Raw genomic sequence first — 25,972 nt, 5'->3', positions numbered from 1 at the left:
CAGGACCCAGTGCTTTACCATCCTGAAATAATATCAGTGTGCAGCCAACCATTGACCAGCAGCCGAAATGGGCCCGGGGGGAAAAAAGTGATGGCTCCACACATCAAAAGCGTTGCATCGTATCCCACCTGCCTGTCAGAGGTGGTCAGACAGAGGAAATGAATACAGAGAGGAAGAGATGCAGGCATGGGAAACAAAGAGAGAGGCCGAGGAGATGCGTTATCTCTTGTTTGCTTTTTGCAAAAGGCAACACAATAACAGCTAGAGGGTTACCGCTGCTGTGGATTTTTTAAAGCAGAAGTCTGGATCGGTGTGGAGATAGGGCCGGGCGATAATACATTCACCCACTGGCTCAATTTCATTTCCTTTTGAATGAGGGGGAATGAAGAGCACATTATTCTAGTTTTCTGTCTGCTGTGAGTTACTGTAAGAATTTTGAGTGGTGGTAGAACATGGTGGCGCTCTGATCGTTTCATTGTGTTCTTCCCAGAACACATATCCCAGATTTGGATGCTGCCATTTTGCGCATTTAGTGCCAGAGTTTGCGCAGCAGCAACGGTGGGATGAAGCCATTATATGCTATCATGATAATGATAATAAAGAATATAAAGGAATTCATATCTGTTTGAATCATAAGGTGCAAAGAACATGAGAGCAAAAATAATCAATTTCTTTCTGTAAAACAGTTTAACATGCACATGCTCAGCTGTCAATCGCTGTAAATACTGCAATCTTACTATGTCTGCGGCTGCTTTAACTGCTATTTTACACAACTTTCCATGAAGTATATTTGCACTTCTGAATTCATTTTTACACTTTTCCAGTTTGCACTACACACATCATATCTTCCCTGTGCCTTTTGACTGCTGAGTACTTTATATGTTGCGTATTTATACATATGTTGTGTCTACAGTTTATTTACACCGGGGGTTAGAGAGAAACGACATTTCAGTACTCTTTCTGTCCTGTATATACAGCAGAATTGACAATAAAGTTGACTGTGACATTTCTCCTTGTTTTTATATCATTAGAATAAATAAAATGTCCCATCCACTAACACGGAGGAGGATCAGTCATGTTGTCCATCTTTATTTACAGTCTAAGCCTTAGACTCTAAGGCTTAGAGGAATTTAAAAGAAACAGGAATGTGACTTAAAAAAAAGTAGCTTTTGTTTTAGTATTTTATTAAACAACCTCAGACCTTATAGAGCAAATTCATCAGTGCCCTCTGTGCTGTGCTGAGTCCCTTGGCCCTGTGACACATTGTTGCCCTTCCATGGGCAGAAAGGGATGTAATGAACCCAAGACCGGGATGCGAGGCAAGAGGTAATACCGAAGGGAAGGTCGTACACTTCTTCACTTCCTAAGGTGTTGCCAGTGTCTTCAAGGTGCACTTTGTCCCCGGCTAAAAGGCCACGTTCACGTTTAGTCCCTAAATGGTATTTTGAAAAGACTGTTACAGGAGTTCAACCTTTATTCTCCATAATAACATTGTAACAGGCTGTGATTTACATAATGATTTAATATCAGCAGAAAAATCAATACAACTGTAATAAATGATATGCCCTGGGCCCGGTTTCGCAAATATATTTTAAACTCAAAACACACCACCCTCAAGAAGCAGATGGACGACAAAGAGCTCAGTTAGCAATTCAGTTATTCAAGTCCTTAATCAGTATTTAAGGTTATGTTTTTTAAAAAATGTTATAATGCTTTAATGACAAAATACTGAAGATATGTATCAGCCCAGTTAGCCTTTCGACCCCCAGGCTACGACTGAGAGCCACGTTTCCATGGTAACAGTTGCTGATGATTGCATCAAATTCAAGAAAATAAGCAAAACATGTTTCTTATTTTGTGGTTCTCTAACAATGTTGTGGAGCAATGAGAAGACAGATTTAAGAGGCAGCAGCACCTCGGAAATATTAAACTGACTGACAGGCATATTAAGAAGCCACAGAATCTCAGCTCTGCCACCGCAAAGAAACTTTATGCTACAGGATGTTTTGTATTTATGAATTCTCCCAGAAAAATACTTCAAATGACACATCAGACATGTTTTTTTCATTTGAAAGAAGACTTGATTTATCTAGAAATCATTGGAAATTACTCTTAAGAGAGTAGAGGTGCACAGCTCACAGCTCTTGAACTGCTATAAATTTGTCAAGTGCATTTAATGCTCTTTCATTCAGGAACAACTTGCTTACCAGGAACTGTGTTATCGAGGAAGAAGCCGAGGAACCCTCCTACAAACATCTGAGTGGTCAGCAATATGAATAACACCTGGTCCAGCTCTTTCAAACCTGAGTCACGCAGCAAAATCAAGACAGAAAAGTACCATTCAAGTCATTACATCTTCAGACCAGTGTCTGTGCTAATTGACTGAATAAAATAATATATTAAGTGAAAGCCGAAAAAACAAATGAACATTTCCAGTTGATAATACCTGTGTTTATGCAATCCGGATTCTTCATGATCCAGTTTGGAATGACGAGTGCAGAAAACAAGGAAAACCCAAAAACAAAGATATTCCTGGAGGAATTCATGTCTGTGGACTGAAAAATTAGATGTGTCAGCAAAACAGTGCTATAAGCAAATGAGAATAGTTTTTTCAGGAAGCACTGAAAAAAATAAAACCATGCTGTTGTTTACCTGTAGATTAGAAATTCCAGCAGCAGCTATGACTCCAAACATGATCAGGAACATCCCTCCAATCACAGGGGTGGGGAGAGTTGCAAATGCCGCCCCAATTTTACCCAGCATCCCTATCAAAATCATGAAAACTCCACTCAGGAGAATCACAGTGCGACTACCCACCTGTTGTCACACAAAAGATCATTTGAAATGAGTAAACTCTCGAGTTGGTAGAAGTGAAAAGTGTTAGCAGTCAATATTGTTCTATGGTTTTTTATTACCTTGGTGATACCGAGGGCTGCCACGTTCTCGCTGAACGAGGTGGTGCCATTGCCTGTGCCAAAAGCTCCTGCCAACAAACAGCCAAGCCCTTCAACACCAATGCCCCGGTTGATTGCATGCTTGGGCGGAGGCGGTGCCCCTGACAGCCTGGCACATGCATGGTAGTCGCCCACGGACTCCACCATGGAGCATATTATTCCAGCCATGATGCCAAGCACACCTGCCAGGCTCACAGTTGGCATCCCCCATTGACCTGAGTGATGAGCGAAACTGATGATTATTGGACCAGTCTATAAAAAACATCTCACAGCAGGCTTGTCTTTTCTTGTGAACTTACCAGGATAAGGTAACATGAACCAGGGAGCTTCATTGACCACATTTCCCTTCACATCAGTGCGGGCCAGGTGGCCATATTGAGCTGGGTCAGATGGTAGGACATCATAGATGGTGAGGATGTAGCAGACTAGCCATGAGACCGCAATGCCCAGCAGAATCTAATCAATATCTAATATTAGTGTGAGTGTCAGTATTTCAAGGTAGAGGCAGGAGTTATGTATCACAAAGAGTGATGAGTTTCCAAAGGACCTACAGGCATTGTCTGGAAGATAAAGAATTTCGAAGTGTGCAGTTTCTTAGTTTTGCTGTACGCAGGAACCGGGATCGGTATGAGACGGAGGTACTGGGAGAACAGGATGATCAGCACTGTGGTCCTGCATGTATGAGAAAAACTGTCATTTGCATGATGATGTGCAAATTAAAAAAATTCTGAATTGATTGGCGACAGATTAAAGCTGAATTTAGTTTGTCTTATAATTTCAGATTTTTAGAAAGAAGGTCAGTTCTAACTCTATAACCCAATGCTGCCTGTTCACACAGTAAAACATTTCCTTTCCAGCTGAGGCATTCACCATGACCCTGGTGCTCACGTACATGGCAGAGATGCCCCAGTGGCTGCCGGTCTTGGCTCCAGCTTGGTCATACAGTGACAGGCCTATGAGAGAGACAATGGGGGCCATGGTTAATGGTCCAATGAAGCGCATGAGGAAACCGATGAGGCCAGAGAAACCGACCAGGATCTGGAGGAGGGAGGCCACCATGATGGAACCTTGCAACTGACAGGAACATAATAATGGAGAATATAAGCATTTGCATCAACACTCTTCCTTTAGTTGAGGTCGAGACAACAAACAAATATAACGACAAAAACTAGAAGAGTAGAGCACTGAATAGAGTGCATACCTCCGCCAAGGCCCAACAGTCTTAAAATCAATCAAGCTGCATGAAATTTCACACAATCATAGATATTAGCCCCCGAAATATCCTTCTTTCATCGAGATACACAAATTATTGAAGGAGAAAATTGGTGAAAATGTCGAGTTTGTCCGGATCTGTGCCTTTCTTGCCCGATACCCCATCCGTCCATCAAGTGTTATGTACGTAAAGCTGCAGAGAGACAAACAGAACAGAAAACATAACCTCCTTGGCAGAGGTACTGGTTACATCCATAGACTGTATATAAAGGTGGATGACATTACAACTCCTCAAAAGTGAAGCCAAAGATTTTTGATCGCCACCTGCTGGCTGGCTGCAGTATAGGTTGTACATGGAAGTTTATAGACATGGACCAAACTAAAAAGTACACATCAAATCCATTTTTTTTTTTATAGTTTCTGTTTGTCCAAGTGTATATTTTTCTGGTAAGTTTGGTTTTAATTAGTCGAAGCTTTTGTTGTCCGCGTGGCTCCTTCCCTGATAACTTCTGCACAGACTGCTACACAGCAACACTCGCATCTGGGAGATTTTGGCTTCATTTCTGGTTAGTGGGAGGAATTGCAGACACGTTGTCCATCTTTATTTACAATCTGTGGTCACGTCCCAGAGCAGGAACCACATAAGTTGACTGAATTCATCATGAGCTCCACAGCAGTTTTCGATGGCTTATCTAAATCTGCAAAGACGAATGTTTAGGGCTCACTGTTCTCATGCGCGTCTGCCACACTTCTATGAAGACGGGCGAGGAGGTGTTGACCAGACTGGCGTTCTGAGTCCATGCTGGACATTCCCATTCTGGCATTGACAACATAGCCATAGCAGGTGCCACCAAGGCAAATGTACCTCCCTGTAGGATGGGAAGCCTACGGAGTTCGACATAAACAATAATGATTGTGTCAGACAAATTAGTTAACAAGAGAAAGACAATCCAAAACAAAGCAGTTAAAGGACATGAGCTAAGTTGTACATGTTTTAATATGTGCAGCTTGTTAGCTCCCATTTGACGGACATTTTTGCCTTTATTGAAACTGATTTTGTAATAAACCAAATTTGCATGTGCAACAACAAACGCAGTAATGGAGGTGAGCCTTTTTTCTACATAACAAGACGAGGTCTTCATGATCGCTGTTAGAATTAATTTGAGCTGAAATGCTAACGTCTGCATGCTAACATGCTCAAAATGACAAGGCTAACATGCTAATAGCAAATTTATTTATATATAATTACACTTATTTTACTAACAATTGAAGAAAAACATTAGCTTGTAAAATTAAGAATTTTAAGATTCTTCTTGAATTTCGGGCTAAAAGATAGCAGCGACTTAATACCGTTAAGAATGGTGAACATGTTAGCAAACACTTTAGCAAGATCACTATTGACAGGTGTCTAGCAGATGAATTTAAGACTATTTATTCACTCTCATCTCAAATCTGTTCTGGTCTCTGTCAAGTCTTAAGAAAAAATATCTGCAGCTTCAGCTGCTTGCATGAAAATCTTCACTGGCAATTCGCTATGGTCGTAGCCAATAGATAGTGGGAAGGTTTTGAAATGGCAAAAATGGTGCTGCTGGAAAACAGGCTGACAGGGCTGTGGGTCTGTTACTGTAAACAAACATTATTAATCGAAAAATATTGTTTCGTGCAACTTTAAGGTTGTTTCCATAATGTGAGTAAGTGAGAAATGGTCCAAATTTAGGTTAAAATTAAAGTTCATCTCTATAATCTTCAATATATCCTCACAGGATGGTGAATGGTTACATGAACGACGTTCTGACCTGACACCGAATGTGACCTGCAACAGGGTGCACAGGCCAGAGACAAAGAAAATTGTGTTGATGAGGCGACTCTGGGTCAGGCTGTCGTGCTGCAGACACAGACCCTCGGAGAGAATGAGAGGGATGGCGATAATCCCACCAAATGCTGTCAGGTAATGCTGCAGAGGACAAAAATGACAGAGATGGTAGAGATGGTAGAGAGGACACCACTACTAATACCCAACACATTAAGAATAGTGGTTTACACTCCATTCAGTATTGTCTTCTTTAATAGAATTAAAGATACAAGGCAAAGAGGGATTACATATCTCCTGTGTAAACTAAATCTGAATGTGCTGATTAACACTTGTTGGGTCACACCCACCTGTATGGCCAGGAAAATACAGAGGTACCATGGGGGAACATCAGTCACGCAATACGTTGGTTTATTTCTGTCGCCATCTTCTGCACTGCTCCTTCCGTGTGTCTTCAGCGCCTTTTCTCTGGGTTGATCATTCACTTGTTCTCCAATCTGTCGTGTCATTAAAAAACAAGCACAACCAAAGACAGAGTAAATAAATATCAAGGGCTCGCCCAGAGCCATAGAACAATTATTAGTTATCCTAAGATAACTTTTTATGACCTATACAGTCCATTTAAGTTTAACATTGCATTGTTAAAAACATGTTGACCATGAAGAGTGTCCATCATCTGTGAACATAAGAGATGAAAAAAGGCTTTTAGTAAAAAGAGGCTGAAGAAAAGCAGTAGCTAAGATAGAGGACTATGGTCTGTGGTCTGTATTTATACAGCACTTTAGTCTTGATGACCACTCAAAGCGCTTTACAGTACAGGCTATTGCCATTCACCCATTCACACACACACACATTTATATAGTGCATCTATGGGCAGCACTTTTTCTCTTCAACTTCAACATCCAGATGGGGATGGGGACTGGCTGGAGGTAATACATAGTATAAGATAGAGAAGCAACTTTCTTTTCCAGAATGGAAGTGGAAAACTTGAGGTAGTTTGAGAGAACTGGATCAAACATATGCCGCCAATTAGGTCAGACCTTAATAAAGGATTGCACAAACCATCGCTATGATGTTAAAACAAAACAATTCTTAATTGTCATTAAGTAAACATTTGATAAAATAAGTAATACAGTAAGTAATGTAAGTAGTATCATACATGAAGCAATGGTTGGATACAATGTGTGTATTATATCAATATTCTGTGTATTTTTATTCTATTTAATGTTTTATTTTTTATTTTATACATTTTTTCTACATTCACGTGTTCGCCTCATTCTGACTATCTGCTGCTGCAATGGCGTGGGATCAATAAAGTTTATCTTATCTCATATATATATGTGGATGAAAGTACATGGAGATATATGTTTATTTCCATGTTGTTAATCTGTTAATCGTATCTATTGTTATTGTGTAAAAATAAGTGTTTGTATAAAGTGGTTGCAAATCCACTAAAGCAAGAAAAGCAGAGAAATATAAACCATTACAAATCTATTAAAAACCTATGAGAAGCATTTAATCAGAAGCATAACTATTTACCACAATATGACAGCAAAAGTAAGTAAAGTTAAGTAAATGATTTCCCGCTCAGAAAAAGTCACGATACCTACATCAAGGGCCAGATTGTCAAGTCCACCGCTTTCCTTCCCTGGAGCCATTTCGATAAGAGGATAAAATAAAAACCTGAGACTGTTCTTCTAACCAGAGGTGGATTAATAACTGAAGACAAAAAAACAGGCAGACTGACTAGTGGGCAAAGCAGGACAAAGAGGTAATCTTCAGTCCTTGAAGTGTCTCCTCTTTACTGAGAGAGTTGTAAATGTATGGTCAAGATAACAGCCAACGTTATTGCATTTGGTAAATTCCAGACTGGGCGTTTGGCACATCTGGGTTTCACCATAGGTCACAAAAGGTTTATACCGTTCGCTGTAGTTACTGCTGTGTTTTTTTGTTTTGTATTTTCTGTTTTGCAGCAATAGCAAACCTTTTCTTCGGGATATGCAAATTATAGTATCAATGCGGCGTGGCATGGAGGCGATCAGCCTGTGGCACTGCTGAGGTGGTATGGAAGCCCAGGTTGCTTTGATAGCGGCCTTCAGCTCGTCTGCATTGTTGGGTCTGCTGTCTCTCATCTTCCTCTTGACAATACCCCATAGATTCTCTATGGGGTTCAGGTCAGGCGAGTTGGCTGGCCAATCAACCACAGTGATACCATGGTCATTAAACCAGGTATTGGTACTTTTGGCAGTGTGGGCAGGTTCCAAGTCCTGCTGGAAAATGAAATCAGCATCTCCATAAACCTTATCAGCAGAAGGAAGCATGAAGTGCTCAAAAATGTCCTGGTAGACGGCTGCGTTGACTTTGGACTTGATAAAACACAGTGGACCAACACCAGCAGATGACATGGCTCCCCAAATCATCACTGACTGTGGAAACTTCACACTGGACTTCAAGCAACATGGATTATGTGCCTCTCCACTCTTCCTCCAGACTCAGGGACCTTGATTTCCAAATGAAATGCAAAATTTACTTTCATCTGAAAAGAGGACTTTGGACCACTGAGCAACAGTCCAGTCCTTTTTCTCCGTAGCCCAGGTAACACGCTTCTGACGTTGTCTCTGGTTCAGGAGTGGCTTGACAGTTGTAGCCCATGTCCTGGATACGTCTGTGCGTGGTGGCTCTTGATGCACTGACTCCAGCCTCAGTCCACTCCTTGTGAATCTCCCCCAAATTCTTGAATGGCCGTTGCTTCACAATCCTCTCAAGGCTGCGGTTATCCCGGTTGCTTGTGCACCTTTCTCTACCACACTTTTTCCTTCCACTCAACTTTCTATGAATATGCTTAGATACAGCACTCCGTGAACAGCCAGCATATTTAGCAATGACCTTTTGTGGCTTACCCTCCTTGTGGAGGGTGTCAATGACTGTCTTCTGGACAACTGTCAAGTCAGCAGTCTTCCCCAGGATTGTGTAGCCTACTGAACCAGCCTTAGAGACCATTTAAAGGCTCAGGAAACCTTTGCAGGTGTTTTGAGTTAATTATCTGAATAGAGTGGGACATCGTGAGTCTACAATATTGAACTTTTTCACAATATTCAAATTTTCTGAGATACTGAATTTTGGGTTTTCATTAGCTGTAAGCCATAATCACCAAAATTAAAAGAAGTAAACGCTTGAAATATTTCACTCTGTGTGTAATGAATCTGTATAATATATGAGTTTCACTTTTTGAATTTAATTATCGAAATAAACGAACTTTTCCATGATATTCTAATTTATTGAGATGCACCTGTATATAAAGTTGTGTGACACAACAACTCCCCTGCATCTTGATTGCACCCAGGTGGCTGGCTGCAGTATTTGTCAGGGATAGGTGAGGCAGATGGACCCAGATGCAGAGTTTGAACTAAAGAGTCTTTTTAATAAACAGTCTTTAACAGAAAAATAAGAATAAACGCAGGAATCTCAAAAAGGTCAAAACTGAAGAAACAAAAGCACACGGGAGAAAACACAGGAGGCTTACACAGGAGATCAGGACGGGACATAATGACGATAGACAACGATCCAACCAGGACAAAGGGGAGCACAGAGACTTATATCCACACACAGGGAAGGCAGGGGCAATTGGACACAGGTGAAACACACGAGGACCGGTGCAGACAATCACAGACAGGAAGTAAAACTAGACACTAGACACAAGAACCCAGACAACAAAATAAAACAGGAAGTGAAGAGAGAAAACACACTATGAACAGAGACTACAAAATAAAACAGGAAACAGAACACAGGGACACCGAAACAACTCAGACAAACATAAACACAAGGAAGTCAAGAAACACAAGGTAATGACAAAACAGAAAACACTCTTAATAAAGAATACAGAATACAAAACCCTTACAGTATTGCCCATAAACCCTGTCTCCTCCATGTTAGTGGATGGGACGTGGGCCGAAATAAAAAGTCAAAATACACGTCAATTTAGTTTTTCAAACATGGTGTCGGTAGTTCTTATCAAACTGATGTACTGTATGTGCAATTTATTCTTTTTTGGGTAAATTTGATTATAATTTGTTATTTTGAGTCTGTGTGCTGATAGTATTATGAATCGTAGTTAGAATGCTAACACAGCTAATGTAGCCGTGGTATCAAGATTACAGCATATTCACTTTCGTTCTGCTTCCTTCATTAATTTACTCAAATTGTGCTGAGGGGGAAAAATTGGGAAGATAGTCACATAAAGAGATTAAGAGGGAGAAGAAGAATCCACCGATTTGATATGATCTCTCTGTGTGATGCTGTTAAATGTGTCAAGGGAGGCGCAGCAGAGTATCATGGGAAATATTTATTTAAAAAAACCCACTCATCAGTCTCAGTTAATAAACCAAATCGTAACACTGATTGGACAGCAGCACAATCACAATCTCCTTCATCCTCTCTTTCCTCCTCACTAGTTTGAAATGTTAACACAAGTAGAAACAGTATCGCAGGATGAAAACAACTCTGCCACAATCAAGACAGCGACACATCGAAACAGGGCACGGAGGCACTTTGATATATTCTTTGTTTTTTCTCTTCATACTAACATATACTGGTTTATTTGCAAAGTGCATGGCGGTTTAGGGAACTCATTTATTTTCTAAAGGATGCTCTTTGCAGACCACTAAACTTTATTGTCACTGGCACATCATTAACTCCCTGCGATGATTTATCAAAAATATTGCAGCTTTGTCATTTTATGAATCATTAGCGGACAGGTTGATTTTTCATGGTTGGTTTTAGAGAGGCAACGCAGCCAATTTGTGGGGGAGTTTATGCATGATGTGGTATTCTGGAGTTTTTTTTAATCTTCAGCTCATTAAAAAACTGAAGCCTCGCTCGTTAATCAGTCATCTTGTGTGTGTTTAGGGGGGGGGAAGCGTCTGTTGGGCAATGGCTCTTGCTCACGCTCACTCTTCATGGGAGAAAAAGGCCTGCCACAAGTCCTGCAACAAACTGTGCCCTCAGGAAAATGTCCCACATCAACATCAGCACTGCACCGAATCAATACCCATCACCCTGTGCTGTCTGACATTTCATTGTTTAGGGGATAGGACAGCTGTGATGCAGCCGATTTACGTTTGCTCTTCATTTAATAGTAGTACGACTAATATCGATGTTACAGTAGTGTAAATACATATTCTCTCTCCCTCATTTCTCTCCTCTCACCCCAACCAGTCAAGGTAGATGTCTGCCCTCCCTGAGTCCAGCTCTGCTCGATGTTTCTTCCAGTTCTCCACTGTCACCATGTGCTAGCTCGTTGTAAGAACTGTCGGGTTTCTCTATAATATTGTAAGTTCACAACCTTTCTCTGTCAAGTGCCTTTTATTATGTATGTTATGAGCCTGGTTTTTCACTTTTAGATCAGGACTCCAATTTTGTAATGCTTTCACTCAAAAGCCTACGCTCCCACTTAAATATACCCGGATGGGGTTAGATTTGCTCTGCTTGCAATCAGATATGTTGTTGCTTGGATGGGTTTCCTCCAAGTCTGTCCAAATTTCCCAACCAATAGAATGCCAGGAGTAGTGTTGACAAATGAAAATTGTTCTGCCCCCTTGTCCCTTGAACTGCCGGTATCTCAATAGATGGAAAATCTTTTTCCATTTTCCACATGAGGGCATTTACTCTATGAGCTGGCAACTCTATCTGCTCCGTCAATGCTTCAATCAATATGTATTCATGGGTGCATATGAAATTGAAGTAGTCGAGGGCTGAGTCAGGGCCCTTGTCCCATGTACTGCATCTTTTCATGCAATCTCTCCAAGATGTTACGTCTGAGCAGGTTCTTTAGGAAAAGTAGGTACTTTGATGTTCTTGGATTGGACTGTGATACGCTGGCGACCTGTCAAGCGTGTACCTCTCGCCCAATGTCAGCTGGGATTGGCTCCAGCTCCTCTGCCTTATCCCTAAAAGGATAATTGGCATAATGGATGGATGAATCTATGGTTACAGCACCCATAGATTTGGTGCTTTATAAATAAAACTGAATTGAATCCAAAATGATGCAGGGGTTAAAAGCAGCAAGGAACATTCAGTTAGCATATGTCACCGCAAATAAAGCATTTGCTCCCGTGGCAACGAGCCACTGTCTCTCAGTAGCACCAGAGGGAATGAAAGAAAGAAGACAAAGACTCTTCTCTACTTGAACGCTCTTTAAGGCAACAGCATACACTGCCATCACTTTCCAACAATGAGTGATAGTGAGTGGCGAGACATCCATGTCTTCCTCCACACAGACCAGCAGAGATTGACTCCGCCTGTTGAGGATCTGCACGACTCACTTCAAACATGCATTCTTGCCCCCAACTCCCCCAGCTGAGCAAAATCAGATTAAAGTCTGAGCGGCTCATGTCCAATAAAAAAGTTCAGACCTTTTCAAAGCAAACAAGTGCCAACACCAATCCATTCAAAAGTGAGTCAGGGTGAGGAAAAACACGACTCCGTTCCCAAACTGCCATTGATCTCGACACCGGTGGGGGTGTCCTCGCAGAGAGGCAGGCTCGCCGCTATCGATTTAAACCTCCTCTGTAGATTTTCATTACAAAGGGCGACGCACTCCTTGTAAAAGTCCTTTATGCTAATGTTTGTTGTTCTTATTTATTTTAATGCTATTGCTTTTCCTTTATTCGTTTCACACATTTTTGTATTCCTCTCTTTGTATCTCAGTGAGGAGCCCTTTGTGAAAGTGCCACTTAAATGAGGCAGTGACTCTACAGGCCTATTATATTTAGCAATCTATTTGCATGGATAACATTTCCTCCCTTCTTAAATAAGAAAAACATGTGTGATGTGACAGATTGGAGTTGATCCAGTGTATCCATAGTGGTATGGATATAGCCTTATTGATAACCTTTGAACCTTTGAGCCTGAGGCGGAAATCAAACAAATAATCAAATTGTGTCCTGCTCTTGTCTGAGTCCTGAATCCATATCACTCGAGGTTAGCCCCCCCCCCCCCCCCCCCCCCGTGTGAAGAATGCTTAACATCAGTGTCAGTTTAACCAAAGAGCTAAAGGTCACAGCAGGAAGGATTAAGAGATTCTCAACACTTTATGTATGGTCTCCTATAGGGAGCAGGAATAAATCCATAAATCTTCCTTTGCAACCAAAACTCATAAAAGAAAACACTTTCCTGCAATAAAAAAGACATCACTTGCAGCCCAAGATAAAATAAAGTTGTTCTTGCAGGTGTTTGACATTCACTCGGTGTGGAAGCAGAGGGTCAAACAGACCAAGAACACTGAAATGATTAACCTGCGAACTGCACCTCTCCAGCAGTGAGGGTCTTGGGTGCTGCTCCTCGGCGGACATCAGTGGGGGAAACATCGATGACGTGAAGCGAGTGTGGAAAGCAGGGATTTAAGGGGTTGCCTTGAAAAGACAGACTGAAACAGACACTGCATGTGAAATCAGAAACCAGCCATAGGAATGTATCGTGGGCTGCACCTTGATCGCCCCTCCCTCCTCTGTCGGTTAGTGTGAATGAATAATGTTGGATGAATGAACACTTTTTGGTTTGGCATGCTTGATGTGTGTGAGTGTGTGTGTGTGTGTGTGTTTTTTGGCAGGTCTGAGCATGGGCGTGTTTTTACCTCTGCAGGTTCCTGGGACACCTGCAGCTGATTTCCACCAATCACCTGATGCATGTATAAGAACACTGGTCTTCCTTTGCCATGTTGTACAGTTTGACTACACGGCGGTATCGACAAATCTTGGCTCCTGTTTTTTCACCTCAGATCATCGTCTGCCTGCCGATTTGTGCACCTGCCTGTTTGGCCTGTTACCTGCCTCAAACAGATTAGGAAACCGAAGACGTTTTCTCTCCAGTGAGCTCTTTCATGTAAAGTACTGAAGTCATATGTACAGACAGCAACAAAAAACTACTTGCTGAAACTGCTAAGAAAGGAAGCAACGGAATGATGGAAGGACGTGAATGGTCCTTTAAATATCTCTTACAGTAAACTAGAGAGCACTAATAGCCCTATTCCACCAAGATATTTAAAGGACCAAGGCTGGTTCAGAGTCAGAGCCTAATCTGGAACCAGTTCTTTATGCTTCAGCCTAACAACTGGTTCCAGCGTGGCACCAATTCTTTGCTGGTCTAGAAGAAAGAACTTTCTACGTCAGAGGCTGGGGGCGGGATTATCTTGCCCAACAAGACCAACCAAAACTTGGTTTCTTACAAGGTTCACAAGTTGAATCAGCTCTGAACTGGCATCAGCTCAGCACTAGCACTAGGTTTACTTTTGGTGGAAAACGGGCAACTTCACTACGGCCCAACGTGACCTTATGAGACCACATTTAAATTCACCAGTTGTGGAGATTTATTTGATCTGCACTGAAATGCACAACCTCAGAAATATTAGTCCCCTACACATGCCTTTTTTCTTCATGAAGATCTATGAATTATTAAAAAACGCATATCACGATGGAAATCATATGCAGCAGCATGCCGATAAAAGTTTTATTTACTGCAGAGGTTCGACACAAAAGCTTTGTGAGCATCTTCTCAGATGTGCGGCAGCAACAGCAGCAGTGTTTTAGGAAAGAGAAGAGCTTTGGGTCCAAACATCATCACTATGAAAATCAAATTATTCATTTATTATTATTTTAATGGATGTGGGAACATTATTTCTTCTAGACTAAGCTTAAGTTACAGAGCTTTATCGACAAATAATGACCACGGATCACATCAGAGTGTTTTATATAGGTCAGGATAGCTCTAACCCACACCTCCAATCTTGTTTCATAGGTTCACTAACCACTGACTCCAATTAGCTTTTATTAGTGTCATTAGCCTTTGAGTTCACGCACGTTTTTCTCACCTACACAGTAAATGTTCCAGCGATGTAATTATTATAGATGAGAATAATAAATTAATAATTGATGACGATTGACATGATTGACCAAAAGAAGAATAACATATATAAGTGCAGATAATTCCAAAGGCTTCACTTACTTTTTCTTTCCTCAAGCACAAATCAGAGTTTAGCAATTCAGTTGAATCCTCTGATCAAATGACCCCTATATTGTTGCATGTCTTCATTATATAAACAAATGAATCAAGCTACAATTAAAAGGACCATAAAAAGAATGATCAAAACAAAACATCAATTTACAACCATGATGGACACGGATTTAATGAGGTTAATAAATCCCTCCTGTCTGCTACTGATCTACACTTTGTATTAACCTCCTCTTTGGGCTGTTGTTGACCTATCATCATCCATAACCATGTGGCTTTCATTAGCACTTTTCAGTTAACCGTCAACCTGTCACAACTTCAGTCGGTTCATAGCGTTCTCATTTTCTGTTATCTTGTTTTACATATACTAATTCTCATGTCCTTTCAGAATTCAGCCACTCCTCCCTGCTCTGCATCACCTCTTCCCACGGATCCCATTACCTGACCTGCCCCACCCCAAGACTCACCTGCTTTCTATCAGTCATCAGTCACCCAGTAGATATACCGGCCCAATTCCTCCGTTCTTTGCCAGATTGTCTAGTGTGTTTTTCCTAGCTTTCCAGTGTTATCTCTTGTTTCACTGCTCTGCCTGATCTCCGCTCTGACCTGCCTTTTTGGACTCTGGATTCCCTTTTCGCCTGCTCCCTATCGGATTTGTTTGCTGACTCTGACTGTCTGCCTGGCTTTTGACCCCTGATCATCCATTAAACCAGAACTCTTGCTATTCCTAAGACTGCTCAAGTGTCGTGCTTTTGGGTTCACGTTTGCCATTTTTGCGCACCCTGACACAACCATATAGAAAAAAGAATCATCCAGTGAAATGATATTGTCTGGAATTGATTTTTATTCTGGAAATAAAGCAAATATAAGAGAAGTGGAGTATGGAGTTACCGGCACTGCGTTGTGAATTTTATACATAAGTGTAGAACACAAAAGTAGAGCTCTTTAAAATTTAAATGAAATAAAATGAATAAATAAAACAAAATTCGTCCTTTCGGAGTGAAACCTCCAGCTCCAGTCCTCCAAGTCGAGGAGTGAAATCCAATAGTTCCAATTTTTACTTGTGTTCATAAACACTGTCCTCCTCTTCCCAACTTTATAATTTAATCAGATTTATCTTCACTTAGTCATGATCCTTTTCTTCCCCACAGATCTCATTAAGATCTTCACTTTTACTCTGTATTACTGGAATGAAGAAATTTTACCAAAACACTGTCTGAATTATAGAGGGCAGAGGAACTCAAGCTTGCAACTTTTACACACACACACACACACACACACACACACACACACACACACACACACACACACACACACACACACACACACACACACACTTTTTCACAGGTCACTGTAGTTCAGGATGTTTAATTGTGGAGTTCATTCGTATTTGAATTCAAAAACAGAGAGAAGTGAAGGGGAACTAAAGGATTATAATTAGGAAACATATTTTAATAAGCCTTCACCGGTGTGTCTGGTAATTAGGATAATTCACATCCCGTATTACACAATAACTCAGAGCTGAATCCTCTTTATTGGCCATTTCACTCTTGCACAGGCCCTTGAGGTCCTATTGAGCGTTGTATTGAGAAGCACCCTTGCTGCTACAATAGCAGAGGTACTAACACTACAGTTGATGAATCTGGGAACACAGACACATTGTGTAAAAGATACAAGTATCGATCATCCTGTTAATGCATAATCAGCCAAGCAGCTTTGTAATGATACCTGCAGTGTGCAGCCTATCCGGCTTCAGTTTCCGCACCACTTCACCTGTTACCCTGCTGGTTTACTGTAAGTAAGTACAAACGTCTCTAAGAGTGTTTATTGATTTAGTTTATGCACCACTTAAATACGACCTAGTAAGTGCTGCTGTATAGTATAATCTTAATGTTCTGTCTTGAAGAGGACCCCTGTGTCAATGAATCCTTGATAGCAGCTCTGTGGGAGCTTTACCTGAGTGCTAACTCTAATTTGAGACAAATGCTAATATGTGCACAAAGGCTGAGCTAACATGCTAATGCCTACCACGTTTAACGTAGAGCTAACATGCTAATGTTTGCTCAGCTGAGGCTGATGGGACTGTCATTAGTTTTGCAGGCGTGTGGTCAGAAACCTCAGTATTGGACAAATAGGCGATAGATGAAACATTGGGGGGGGGGGGGGGGGGGGGGTCATCAAAGTCATTAGGATTTATCCATGGAGACCATGAAGGTAGGTACAAATGTAATGAAAGTCCAGATGTTGAAACATTTCACGCAAAGCTACAAATGACGACCTCACAGTGGCACCAGAGAAAAAATTAAGGGATTGCCAATGTCTATAGGTCCATCCTCTGGGGACCAAGACTGATCGATTCAGTCAATGTCCTGCACACATTGAGATACTTGACTGGATAATTGACAAATGTTACCTTCTGATGACACAGGGAAGTCATCAGGAGGCCACCAAAATCTTCTGGGTACCATGAATATCTGTACCATGTTTTAGGTCAATCCATCCAATGGTTGCTTTTCATTTTATAAGTAGTTCTTAACACATAATATTGATTGTGTTGTATTACTGTCTCTATCACTAACAGATGCTTCTTGAGGGCTGGTAGTACAACACATTTTCTTGCAAGTTTTCTAATTTTGTTTTGTTTACTGTTTTTCAGCAAGTTTTCACGTCATTTAAGTCGGCATTAATACTTTTGTTAATTAAAAATGTATGATTATTATTTTCTTAATTACATTGTTTTCTAATCCTGGAAATTGATAGATGTTTACTAATTGGTGAGAATCCTTTGCTTTAGACCTTTAGACATGAGACTGTGCTATAAATAAAAGCTCCTACTTAACAAAAGAATCCATAATCCTACATTAACAGACTCCTATTGTTAAAAGTGAGTTTATTTGACCAAAGGCGACCACAGAAATACTCCCCATTGTTCCTGGACTATAATCAAAGCCCAACACAAAGCTTGTCCCCACCAAACATCAAGGCCTGGCTGAGGCTTTCATGCAGCGTGGCACTTTGCCGCTCGCCTTTTGCTCATGCATGTAAATTGTCGTGATGAAAGGAGTGGCGTAGTCGCAGACAGGGACTGATCTGCGAGTCGTGCTCTCGGAGCCTATCCCAACACATTGAGCTTTCCCTCTGAAATCCCCCCCCCTCCTTCGCCTTCTGACTGTAAGCGCCTATGTCTTCATGGCTCACTAAAATATTAATCAGGCCTGGAGCAATAACAGTGACGGCCACACAAACAAACACATACACGGTGTCACATGCGAGTGCACAAACATTCACGGGGAACACACACATTGTCCCGAGCGAGATACTTGTATAATTTAGTGGTTCACTGCCTTTGATATCCAGTGGCTGGAAGGCTCACAGTGCAGCGCTGATCCTCGGTCACAGACATGACTTGCTCCCTGGGGAACAAAGAGGAAATTGCAGAGTGCCGTTATCCTGCTGCTGCTGCTACTTCTCACTGTGCACAGTGCATGTGAAATTGAAAGTTATCCCTCTATCTTTCACACAAAAGACCAGGTTCACTGGCTGCACTGGATGTTCAGTTTCACTGCCTGACATTATTGTTTTATGCTCTGAGCAGTAATTGTTTCAGCGACCACAGTGGAGGCCGTCTGCAGAAACAAAGATGGATGTCAGCGACCAGTCGTGCAGGCATGAGGAGCACAGATGAGAGAGCAGGACATTCACATTTCGCTCGCAGCTGTTGCAGTTTCTGGGCTCATGGTGCCTGAGACGTGACTGAATGTGCTTTGCCATATGCATTAAGGTCAAGGCTGAGAAAAACCCCATGTAAAATTACATTTTAAATCATACTAGTACTATATAGTATAGTATAGTTATGTATAGTGCAGTAACGTGCAGTGCACTACAGTATAGTATAGTATAGTATAGTATAGTATAGTATTGTACAGTACACTACAGCATAGTATAGTTATTTACAGTGCATTATCGTACTGTACACTATAGTATAATATAGTGTAGTATAGTATAGTAGTATTCTATGGTGAATTCCTACCTGTTTATATACATGTATATACATATAAATATTTCTATATACTAATGTACAAATACAGATTACATAATTTGCAATCATGTGCCACTGCACAAAACGCGGCACAAGAAAGCAAGAGAACAAAAATATTATGCAAAGTGACAAAAAAGAAGATGCCAGTAGTTGTCAGTTTGAATGTTCTGAGCCACGCTGAGCCGTGCCCACTACGTTCGAGCTCTGTCGCCGCACATGTCAGCTCATCCCAAGGAGACAGCGGCCGTCTCTGATTGAGATACAGCTCAGACGTAGCCTAGTTTCACAGAATTAGAAACAGAAGAAATGCAAAGTGAGGATAAGATCACTGTCCTTTCACATATACAAACACAAATTATAATTTTTTCTCTGCAGCAATGCTTTTTAAAAAAAGACATTCAGTCACTCTGGTCAGAGCATCACTGGGTCTGCAACTGGAAATATGCAGAAAAAGTGCAGTCCTCTAATACGTCCATGTCCCTTGTTAACTGTTAACCACAACCGCTATTGATCCACGTCTCATTAACTAGTTTCCCTCTGCTGATGCTGAAGCTCAATAGATCTCATGAGGAATATAATGAGATATTGGAATTACCGAGGAGTCAGTTGGGCTTAATTCGGACTCAGGGTTGGTCAAACCCCTCAGCTGCACATGTTGTGACATTTACTCTGTTTAATAAATTGCACATTATCATATATTTATTAATTTAAGACAGCATACAAGTAAGGCAAAAAGGCTGTATTACATAACTTCAACGGGAGACATTGTTATGCCTGTTCTGAAACACAAAGGAGAAAATACGCATCTTATTTTGAGTGAATTAATTACAGAGTAATAATGTGAATATGTCTGGGATCTGATTTAATGCAACAGCAGCAGCACTATAGAGGGCTTTCCACATAACTTGAAATGATGCATTTCAACAGAGGGATAACTGAGCTGAATCAGGTTATGACATTAAAATATTAAAAACAGAAAAACAGACGTCAGACGAAAGATGCCTGGATCTCTAATCTGTGTTCACAGCGGGGAATAGAGTTTTTTTTTAATATAACATGGATCTGTATTGGTCTAACATAAATGCGGACAGTCAAACCAAAGACACAGAAGCGTTTCAGTATCTACCTACTAATTCCACAAATGTGATCTTCGTTATGGCAACAACATTCATAGAATCACTTCCTCTTTACAAGTATGTCTTCAAAGTAAAAGGAAAATGTTAATTTTGTTGATGGAATACATTATACCGAGCGGAATTACAGAGCATTGATTTTGAAAGTTTGTGAACTTGGGTCTGAAGATTGTGTGGATTACTTAACAGACCTCGGAAATAGCCATAGACATGCAATGTATGGAAATATAACAGCAGTTAAGTAAATCATTCAAACTTATATATAAACCCCATTTTTACAAATTTTAACATGAGATCTTCAATGCAGATAAACCAGGTAGGATGAACAAAAAGTTTGGTAACTTCACTCTACCCATGTTTTTAAAAGCTGTCCAGCACACAAACAATACAAAGTGACAGTATATTGTCGAACTGTTTGAGGAGGACTCACTAATAATTCTTAAGTAGCTTCAGAGCATCAACACAGAACAAGAAAAAAGCCCATTCCAAATAGACATGCACTATACTAACAGGCTCATTAATACATGGTTAAGAAAATCAAGATAATCAAGGACTAGCAGGATCCAGGGAAAAACTGTAAGAATCAAACCTCAAGTTGTGATTAAAAGGCAACAATTGATGAATGATAAATAAACACAAAGTCATGGTGCAGGATTAACAAATCTTCCTGGTTTGTCCTCAAGCGTCTTGTGGCATTTACCGCACAACACAAGATGAAAACCAGTTTAAAACCACATCACCTGAACGAAACGTGACACTAACGGGATTTCTAACGAGCTTGTCATGAAATGTCGACACCGTGCGCAATTCCAGTCCACTCACACTCTCTCCCTCTCTTGCAGGTCTAATGAGTCGTGACACTAAAGGGAGCCGTGAGCCTGGAGGCTTCCTCCCACGCTCCCCCAGCCCACTCCTCCTGCCTATTTGAGGCGCTCCCCTCTGCTCCGGTGCTCCAGAGCAGCGCAGCTCTCTCCTGCTGCTGCGAAGAGACGGGACTCCCAGGCACGGCTGCTGTTGTTACATGTGGGATTTACCCTGATCTCATCCTCGCCCCAACATGAGACTTCTTCTTGTTGTTGCGGTGGCGGCTCTGTTGACAGGTTGGTGGATTACTGTTGCTTTTCCCTGTTGAAGTTAGTGGAAGTCAGTTCAGGACCACGGACAGAGGCAGAGACGGCTCCTCTATTTGAATGCATGCAGACAAACCCATTTTCTGTTATGTCACATTTAAATACTTTTTCTTTCCTCTTATGCAGAAAATCTAGCGCTTCCAGTGGGGAAAGAAGGTCAGAGAGAAGAAGTGGTATGTTTTTTTCTGATAAAATTCAATGATTATAAAGTGAATCCTGGATGCGAGCATGGAGCTGCATGTTTAGTTTGTTTGATTTCTTGCAGGTAACACGATGCCTGGTTGAGGTCCTGTCCAAAGCTCTCTCCACACCGGACTCTCAGCTGGATCAGGAATGCAGGGACATTCTCCAAGCAGGTCTGTAGCGCACGGGTAGCTGTTATGTCCCATGTTGCTTCAGAATAGAACATTAAAATACTGTAATATGTAGCCTACATAGATTTAAAATAGGTCATTTAAGGAGAATGCTGTTTGTTGATGTGCTGCACACTGAGGAGCTGGTAGATTCAAGCTGATAAAAATACAGTCACGCTGAATATCTTGCCAAGCAGCTGGTAACATTAAAAAAGAGTGATTGAGATTATTATGATCACAGTTTTCATGCCACTTCTACCTTCAAGAGAACATTTTCTCTTATATGACAGAAGTGATTCGCCGTCACAATCAATTTGATCTAGACTGAAATTAAATGACAAATCCATCATAACGTGTCTCTAAGGGAAATTTTAAAGGGATCTATACTTCACTCGTGATCTTTCTTTTGCTCTGTCACAGGGGTTAAACAAGTCCCGCTGGACAAGAAGAGCGGGGACGGGATAGTAACTCATGAGGAGGTGGTCCAAGTTCAGCCCAAGGATACAGAGACAAAGACAGCCGATGTGAAAGACATCGAGGCACTCCTGAAATCCGTGGAGGAGAAGAGGGAAAACCCAGAGGACGAGCGCAGCCAAGAGTCCTGGAGTCTGGGTGACGAGAAGGAAAAGAGAGATGAGAACGCAGAAGAAGAGCGGGAGAAAAGGAGCAAATGGAGGCCTGGGAGATACCACCAAAAGAAAGCCAAACGAGATGAGGAGTCTTTAGGAGACGAGAGGGACGAGCCAGAGGAGGAACGTAGCCAAGAGTCCTGGGATGTAGACAAAAGGCATGCGAACGAGGTGGAGGACCAGAGAAATAAGCGCATATGGAAACCCACACACCGCTACCACCACAAGAAAAAACTTCACAAACGTGGCGATGAGCCATCAGAAGAAGAGGGAGACGAACAACGCAGCCAGGAGTATTGGGGTCTTGACAATGAGAGAGACAAGAGGAACTGGAGGCCTGGCAGGTACCACCAGAGGAGAACCAAACGTGATGAAGAGCTCTCAGAAGAAGCCAGGGAAGAACCAGATGAAGAACGCAGCCAGGAGAACTGGGACTTTGACACAGGAAGAGAAAAGAGGAACTGGAGGCCTGGCAGGTACCACCAGAGGAGAACCAAACGTGATGAAGAGCTCTCAGAGGAAGCCAGGGAAGAACCAGATGAAGAGCGCAGCCAGGAGAACTGGGACTTTGACGCTGGAAGAGAGAAGAGGAAATGGAGGCCTGGCAGGTACCAACAGAAGAGAAGCAAACGTGATGAAGAGCTCTCAGAAGAAGCCAGGGAAGAACCAGATGAAGAACGCAGCCAGGAGAACTGGGACTTTGACACAGGAAGAGAAAAGAGGAACTGGAGGCCTGGCAGGTACCACCAGAGGAGAACCAAACGTGATGAAGAGCTCTCAGAGGAAGCCAGGGAAGAACCAGATGAAGAGCGCAGCCAGGAGAACTGGGACTTTGACTCTGGAAGAGAGAAGAGGAAATGGAGGCCTGGCAGGTACCAGCAGAAGAGAAGCAAACGTGATGAAGAGCTCTCAGAAGGACCCAGGGAAGAACCAGATGAAGAACGCAGCCAGGAGAACTGGGACTTTGACTCTGGAAGAGAGAAGAGGAAATGGAGGCCTGGCAGGTACCAGCAGAAGAGAAGCAAACGTGATGAAGAGCTCTCAGAAGAAGCCAGGGAAGAACCAGATGAAGAACGCAGCCAGGAGAACTGGGACTTTGACTCTGGAAGAGAGAAGAGGAAATGGAGGCCTGGCAGGTACCAACAGAAGAGAAGCAAACGTGATGAAGAGCTCTCAGAAGAAGCCAGGGAAGAACCAGATGAAGAGCGCAGCCAGGAGAACTGGGACTTTGACTCTGGAAGAGAGAAGAGGAACTGGAGGCCTGGCAGGTACCACCAGAGGAGAACCAAACGTGATGAAGAACTCTCAGAGGACAGACGAGACGAGGCGGACGGAGAACGCAGCCAGGAGTACTGGGGGTTTGACAAAAGACACGGAAAAGAAGAGGGAGAGGTGGAAAAGCGCATATGGAAGCCGACACACCGGTACCACCACAAAAAGAAACTTCACAAACGCGGTGGAGACTCATCAGAGGACGAGGAGGAACAGAGGGGTGTTTCAGAGGGATCAGAGGAGGCTGCAAAGGACAGGGACGAAGCCCTGAGGTACTCCTCTCTTGTCTCTTAAATTGTGCATGTCTGTATTTTGCATCCCAGTGCACAAAACGTTGCAGTGTTCAGTAATAGCAGCCAAATCAAAATCAACTTTTGCATAGTGAAAATGAACAAATCCCTGCATATACTGGCATGAAAAGTTCAGCATCTAACTGCAGCCGCTTTTCAGGTATCTGGCAGAGAAGCGTAATCCCTGGATTTACAGAGGGTTCTACCATCCCGCCTGGTTTAAAAGGGATTCAGATCAACACGCAGCAACTAAGGTGAGCGTGATGAGACGACTTCCACTCTCTGCCTGCTTGTATGAAACGGGAACAATATAATTGCTTTGTTTCTTTGCATCCTTATATGGACCACACATTTTTGCATTGAATGTGCTCAGATGGACGACCTGGCCAAGTTGCTGAGCTACAAGATAAACCAGCTGTCCGACCATTCTAATCAGGAGGTTGCAAAGAGAAGCACGCACCAGAGAGCCCTCACTCCGCAGGAGGTAAACACTGCACTCACTAACTGCGAAGAAAAAGACCTTTATGGCTGATGTGGGGGTGCAATCGCTGTCATGTTGACTTTGCTAAAGCTCTAACTAGGCCACTGTACAGAAGTCTAGGAAGAATACTTAGTTATATCTACAGTAGATCTAACTGTGCTGATGGCAGCACTATGCAGCAGCAAGGGTTCAGGCAGAAATTGATCATTTTAGTATAAATGCAAATCATAAAAGTTTATAATAAAACAGTCTACCCTGAAGATACACCTGCATGTTGCATAATATCGATGATCAATAATGATAATGATAATAAAACAGCTGTTACAAAGTGCTTCACAAAGAGGAGAGTGGAAATACAATTTAAAAGATCACAGCAAAGCAAATTAATAGTGTAAACATCCAAAGACAGCAGATAAAACAATACATACTTTAAAAGTAATGGCGAAAGAGAAGGATAAAAGAAACACAACATATCATTTTCAGTCTAAAGCCATTTCCATGAACAGTTTCCACCATATATCCCAATGACCTCGTGCGGACATTAAGCTCATCCCTCCACCAATCAGCTTCACTGGGGGGGGAAAGCAGCCACGGGCTCATTATGGAAATCTCCAGTTGACACGGAGATGTCAGGATTTAGCCCTCACGACCACAGAGCATCAGTGAATATGCATCTGCGCAAATGGGCATCCAGAACTGTCCCTCACGAGCATGTCCCAGAGACACCAGAGAAAAGCCCGGGCAGTGACTCGTTCCAACTCTTGTCATACTCACAATCTACTCCTGCATTACTCACATGTGCTCTAGTCTCACTGGGCTGGTTTGTCCCACTTTTACTTTTTGCACTCACCAGCATTCACGACTGCTGCAATAACCACACTAGGAATCTCGTGATTATAGCCTCCCAGGGCAATCAAACTGTAATGTGCCCATTAAAAGGAGAGCAAAGGCCGTGGATACCTCCCCATCTCGTCCCATGGGCGGTTATTTATGATTTCAAGAGCGCTACAGCTCAAGGGATAATGGTTCTATCAACTGAAATGACAAATTCTGCTTATTAGGCAAATGTGAAGCAGGCCTAGAGAAAAGGGGTCAATTCATTCACCCCAGATTTATGTCCCACACATGATCAAAAACACACTCTTTTAGGTATGACAGCAAAATGGATGGTATTTAATCACTCATGTATAAATACTGCGTGTTTTTCAGGATAAAGATCTGGGAAACCTAGCAGCCATGGACGTGGAGTTCCAGAAAATCGCCACCAAGCTGCATGAGAACAGTGCTTAAGCCAGGACGGACAGCATATGAAGACGCCATCTGAGGATTGCAGCTGCCGTCCTACCGCATGTCTGCCAATTCAGTGTGCTTACTGTGTACCAACATAAACAAAACCTGGAGCCTTGCCAAAAAATACCAACTTGTTTATCATTGTATTTGTGATATTTTGATGTTCTCAATTTAATCCGCATGGGAATGGTTTTGATGTTTATACATGTAAAGAGAAAATGTGAAAATAATACATAATATATATCTGGAACAGATTATTGGAATAATTGTGTTCTGAAGAGTTTGCTCAGTCTGTGCTCAATAAAAGGGAGTTATTCTGGGACCAAACAAAGATCTCTCTTTATTATGATTATTTTTTTGATGAAAAACAAAAACA

The 25,972-nt window shown here is 41.9% G+C and overlaps 2 protein-coding genes across 5 annotated transcripts; one reads left to right on the top strand and one right to left on the bottom strand.

Annotated features, from left to right (window-relative positions):
• Positions 1 to 1,170: 1,170 nt before the first annotated feature.
• On the bottom strand, positions 1,171 to 15,562 carry LOC117758230 (solute carrier family 23 member 1-like). 2 transcript variants are annotated; one of them, XM_034579740.1, is made up of 13 exons: positions 15,447 to 15,562; positions 13,269 to 13,307; positions 6,327 to 6,473; positions 5,963 to 6,120; positions 4,892 to 5,051; positions 3,847 to 4,028; positions 3,506 to 3,626; positions 3,254 to 3,410; positions 2,916 to 3,169; positions 2,653 to 2,817; positions 2,447 to 2,555; positions 2,208 to 2,303; positions 1,171 to 1,432 (listed from the first exon to the last, which is right to left on the bottom strand). In XM_034579740.1, exons 1-13 carry the CDS (start codon positions 15,462 to 15,464, stop codon positions 1,203 to 1,205), a joined length of 1,836 nt encoding a protein of 611 aa, XP_034435631.1. In that variant the 5' UTR covers positions 15,465 to 15,562; the 3' UTR covers positions 1,171 to 1,202. The 2 variants fall into 2 exon arrangements, with proteins under 2 accessions (XP_034435631.1, XP_034435630.1); XM_034579739.1 differs by lacking the exon at positions 15,447 to 15,562 and having other exon boundaries at positions 13,269 to 13,380.
• A 5,343-nt stretch (positions 15,563 to 20,905) lies between these two features.
• On the top strand, positions 20,906 to 25,923 carry chgb (chromogranin B). Of its 3 annotated transcripts, XM_034580002.1 has the most exons (8): positions 21,086 to 21,251; positions 21,408 to 21,454; positions 21,547 to 21,637; positions 22,055 to 22,535; positions 22,800 to 23,807; positions 23,986 to 24,079; positions 24,199 to 24,309; positions 25,516 to 25,923. In XM_034580002.1, the coding sequence occupies exons 1-8, from the start codon at positions 21,209 to 21,211 to the stop codon at positions 25,594 to 25,596; spliced, it is 1,956 nt and encodes a 651-aa protein (XP_034435893.1). In that variant the 5' UTR covers positions 21,086 to 21,208; the 3' UTR covers positions 25,597 to 25,923. The 3 variants fall into 3 exon arrangements, with proteins under 3 accessions (XP_034435891.1, XP_034435893.1, XP_034435892.1); XM_034580000.1 differs by having other exon boundaries at positions 20,906 to 21,251; positions 22,055 to 23,807; XM_034580001.1 differs by having other exon boundaries at positions 22,055 to 23,807; positions 25,456 to 25,604.
• The last annotated feature ends 49 nt before the right edge of the window (positions 25,924 to 25,972 follow it).

The sequence above is a fragment of the Hippoglossus hippoglossus genome, chromosome 24, assembly GCF_009819705.1.
Source record: "Hippoglossus hippoglossus isolate fHipHip1 chromosome 24, fHipHip1.pri, whole genome shotgun sequence".
In the NCBI taxonomy this organism is placed as follows: domain Eukaryota; kingdom Metazoa; phylum Chordata; class Actinopteri; order Pleuronectiformes; family Pleuronectidae; genus Hippoglossus; species Hippoglossus hippoglossus.
Note: the sequence above shows the minus strand (reverse complement) of the source record. Positions and strands in the feature narration are given on the sequence as shown.

Coding starts and splice junctions, on each gene's coding strand:
- LOC117758230 (XM_034579739.1), bottom strand. CDS start 13,340: ATGTTTCCCCCACTGATGTCCGCCGAGGAGCAGCACCCAAGACCCTCA. Junction 3,170..3,253: donor GTTCATGTTACCTTATCCTG/GTAAGTTCACAA, acceptor CTCATCACTCAG/GTCAATGGGGGATGCCAACT. Junction 2,304..2,446: donor TCCGGATTGCATAAACACAG/GTATTATCAACT, acceptor TGCGTGACTCAG/GTTTGAAAGAGCTGGACCAG.
- chgb (XM_034580000.1), top strand. CDS start 21,209: ATGAGACTTCTTCTTGTTGTTGCGGTGGCGGCTCTGTTGACAG. Junction 21,455..21,546: donor AAGGTCAGAGAGAAGAAGTG/GTATGTTTTTTT, acceptor GATTTCTTGCAG/GTAACACGATGCCTGGTTGA. Junction 23,808..23,985: donor GACAGGGACGAAGCCCTGAG/GTACTCCTCTCT, acceptor GCCGCTTTTCAG/GTATCTGGCAGAGAAGCGTA.